The 2,442-nt window shown below is 48.6% G+C and overlaps 1 protein-coding gene across 1 annotated transcript in view; it reads right to left on the bottom strand.

Annotated features, from left to right (window-relative positions):
• The window catches only part of LOC101664366 (keratin, type II cytoskeletal 6A), an 83,981-nt gene that overhangs the window by 23,458 nt on the left and 58,081 nt on the right, over positions 1–2,442 (bottom strand). The window contains exons 3-6 of the mRNA XM_045287220.1: positions 1,215–1,429; positions 874–934; positions 667–762; positions 380–544 (exon numbers count right to left, since the gene is read on the bottom strand). Coding sequence (XP_045143155.1) covers positions 380–544; positions 667–762; positions 874–934; positions 1,215–1,429 — 537 coding nt within the window. The remainder of the gene's footprint in view (positions 1–379; positions 545–666; positions 763–873; positions 935–1,214; positions 1,430–2,442) is intronic.

The following is a 2,442-nucleotide window of genomic DNA, read 5'->3' as shown; positions in this document are numbered from 1 at the left end:
GGGGTGTAGGAAACGCTGCTGCTGCAAAGCTGTTAGATCCTGTACAATGGAATCACAGACCACTCTTCTCATCAGATCCCTGCTCTATTCTCTTCTGTGTAAGAACAGTCAGAAATCAGAGTGAAGATAAGAGCAATGACCGTATGTAAGCATAGCTTCCAGCAAGAGAGATTTCCTCTTTCATTTGCTTCTCTCATTAAAGAGATTTGGGCATACATTCTGTAAATGTCTAATAGTTCAAGAATGTTCACACTATGAGATAATCCCAGTCGTCCTGAAGTACATTTTCTAATAAAGACCATAGTCTTGTTGGTTCTCCTAACTGGATGATCTAGAAAAGGGGAATGGGATTCCTCACAGTTGGCACAATATTGCTCACCTTGGTCTGGTACCAGGCCTCAGCCTCAGCCCGGCTCCTCTGGGCAATGTCCTCATACTGAGCTTTGACCTCGGCGATGATGCTGTCCAGGTCCAGGCTGCGGTTGTTGTCCATGGACAGGACCACGGATGTGTCTGAGATGTGGGTCTGCATCTGAGACAGTTCCTGCACACATAGATTGTAAGATCATCTCTTCCAGAGACAGTCACATGGAATCCCGAGCACAGAATCTTCCACTAATTGCTGAACCCCCTTAAACTAAGCCAAATAGGGAAGGAGATCCTTACTGCGTCATAGAAGGCTCTGAGGAAGTTGATCTCATCTGTTAGACCATCGACCTTGGCTTGCAGTTCAACCTTGTTCATGTAGGCAGCATCCACGTCCTGGGGAAAGACCCATAACCTGGATCAGCTGAGGCCGCATCCCCATGCCGCTCACTTTTTGACCCCCTCCCCTTCTGCTCTTAGAAGCATGCATGATCTCAAACCACTCACCTTCTTCAGGGTCACAAATTCATTCTCTGCTGCAGTGCGCTTGTTGATTTCATCTTCATATCTAGGAGGGGAAAGTGCATCATAGACCTGAGCCATGGGTAAGAGGATACTGCAAAGGCGGGCTGAGAGCCAATGCTTCCCATAAGGTGGAATCATTACCAGTTGACCTTTCTCACTACTGATGTTGATAATTCATGAGTCTCTTTCATTTTTACCCTTCGACATCTACCCATAATTACTTTTTTGCTTTTCAGATTGTTCATAGGCATTAATGAATTACTTCTCTTTCCATTGACCTCACAGTAAGGAATTGTAAAGCCAATCCCATACTCTTCACTCACTTGTTCTTGAAGTCCTCCACCAGGTCCTGCATGCCTCTGAGCTCAGAGTCCAGGCGGCCTCTCTCCCCCAGGATACTGTCCAGCTGCGTCCTCAGGTTGTTGATGTACTGCTCAAACAAGGGCTCCAGGTTGTGCCTCACGGTCTTGGTGCCCTGCTCCTGGAGCAGGGTCCACTTGGTGTCCAGGACCTTGTTCTGCTGTTCCAGGAACCGCACCTGGAGGGGAAACAAGGTGGTCATTTGTAGGCAAAGGAAGAGAAGAAAGCGTCTCTGTTCTCAGGGCTGCAAGCAGGCCTGGGAGGTCTCCATTGGACCTGCCTGGGTGCAGCAGCATGGAGGGTCAGGCTTAGAGTCTAGATCTCCAAGTCTTTATCTTCACCCCCCACAGACCCCTTACCCAGAGAGACTGTCCCATGGACCTGTGAGCTTTGCCCACCCTGCACGTATGGGGCGTATCAGCAACCTGCAACATTCTCCTCTCGACAAGCACACTTAGGAATCTTGTTCAAAATTAGCATCTACCTGGTTTATTGTATAAAACTTGTCCTTTGTATAAGAGCTCCATTAGAAGGGATGGTGTTATCTAATTATTCAAAAGGACTCTTAACTTCCCTTTAGTGCAGGAATCTCCTGGGAAACATCCTTGGTGCATGGTCACCTCTGTTTCATGACTAATGACTTCTCTCTGGGTGCACAAACAGTCCTGCTTTGGGGCAGAACAGTCTTGGTTCCCCGCTACTCAGAGCCTCAAAGCAGTTTTGTGGCTGGCTGATCTTTGGAATCTCTTAGAAACTTCATAAGTAAAAAAAATGAATCCATCATACCATCACTCCCTTATGCTTCAGGGCTAGCAAGCATTGAGGAATCTTCCTGGACACAAGGGAGTCCTTTCGAAGACTCATCAGTTCCACATGATCTCCCTCCCCTCTACCTGCTATCTGCAGGGAGCCTGGGTGGCCCTCTGTGGTAAGCTAATCTGAGTCCCCTTCTACTCCTTTGAGTGTCACCCCAGCAGCAAGCTCTCGTTGTTGCTCCAGTGGTGGGACTCTAAAAGGCCCGGTCAGGGGAAGGTGCTCGTTCCTCACCTTGTCGATGAAGGAAGCAAACTTGTTGTTGAGGGTCTTGATCTGCTCGCGCTCCTCAGTCTTCACGCGCTGGATGGTGGGGTCGATTTGCAGGTTCAGAGGTGTGAGCAGGCTCTGGTTGATCGTCACCTCTTGGATGCCTCC

Source organism: Echinops telfairi, unplaced genomic scaffold (genome assembly GCF_000313985.2).
Source record: "Echinops telfairi isolate 266 unplaced genomic scaffold, ASM31398v2 ScPeMD7_12;HRSCAF=54, whole genome shotgun sequence".
Classification (NCBI taxonomy): Eukaryota; Metazoa; Chordata; class Mammalia; order Afrosoricida; family Tenrecidae; genus Echinops; species Echinops telfairi.
This window is presented reverse-complemented; position numbering and strand designations above follow the sequence as displayed.